This window comes from Myotis davidii, unplaced genomic scaffold, assembly GCF_000327345.1.
Source record: "Myotis davidii unplaced genomic scaffold, ASM32734v1 scaffold67, whole genome shotgun sequence".
Lineage (NCBI taxonomy): Eukaryota > Metazoa > Chordata > Mammalia > Chiroptera > Vespertilionidae > Myotis > Myotis davidii.
In genome coordinates this window covers 17,322-17,578 of record NW_006298521.1, presented here as the reverse complement: position 1 = coordinate 17,578, position 257 = coordinate 17,322, and the positions used below count along the sequence as shown (strand labels likewise).

Sequence of the window (257 nt, the reverse complement as noted above, 5' to 3'; positions counted from 1 at the left end):
TGCGGAGGGGGGAGGGTTGCTTTGTGGGCTGCTTCCAACGGGGGCTGGTGCCTTGGGCTCGCTGCCCCCCTCGCTGCCCAGGTGCCTTTTCCTGGGTCCCGCTGAGAGCCTGGTGTGCAGCCCCCCACGCAGTCTCCTCTGACCTGCAGTGCCCTCTGACCTGCGGTGCCCTCTGACCTGCAGTGCCCTCTGACCTGCCGTCTCTCCCCAGGAGCTGCTGCTGTTCCTGCAGAACCTGCCCACGGCCCGCTGGGGCG

General features: G+C 69.3%; 1 protein-coding gene across 1 annotated transcript in view; it reads left to right on the top strand.

The window, feature by feature from the left end:
* TBC1D22A (TBC1 domain family member 22A) overlaps window positions 1–257 on the top strand; it is a 185,264-nt gene that overhangs the window by 183,125 nt on the left and 1,882 nt on the right. The window contains exon 14 of the mRNA XM_015570730.1: window positions 212–254. Within this exon, the coding sequence (XP_015426216.1) occupies window positions 212–254 (43 nt within the window). The remainder of the gene's footprint in view (window positions 1–211; window positions 255–257) is intronic.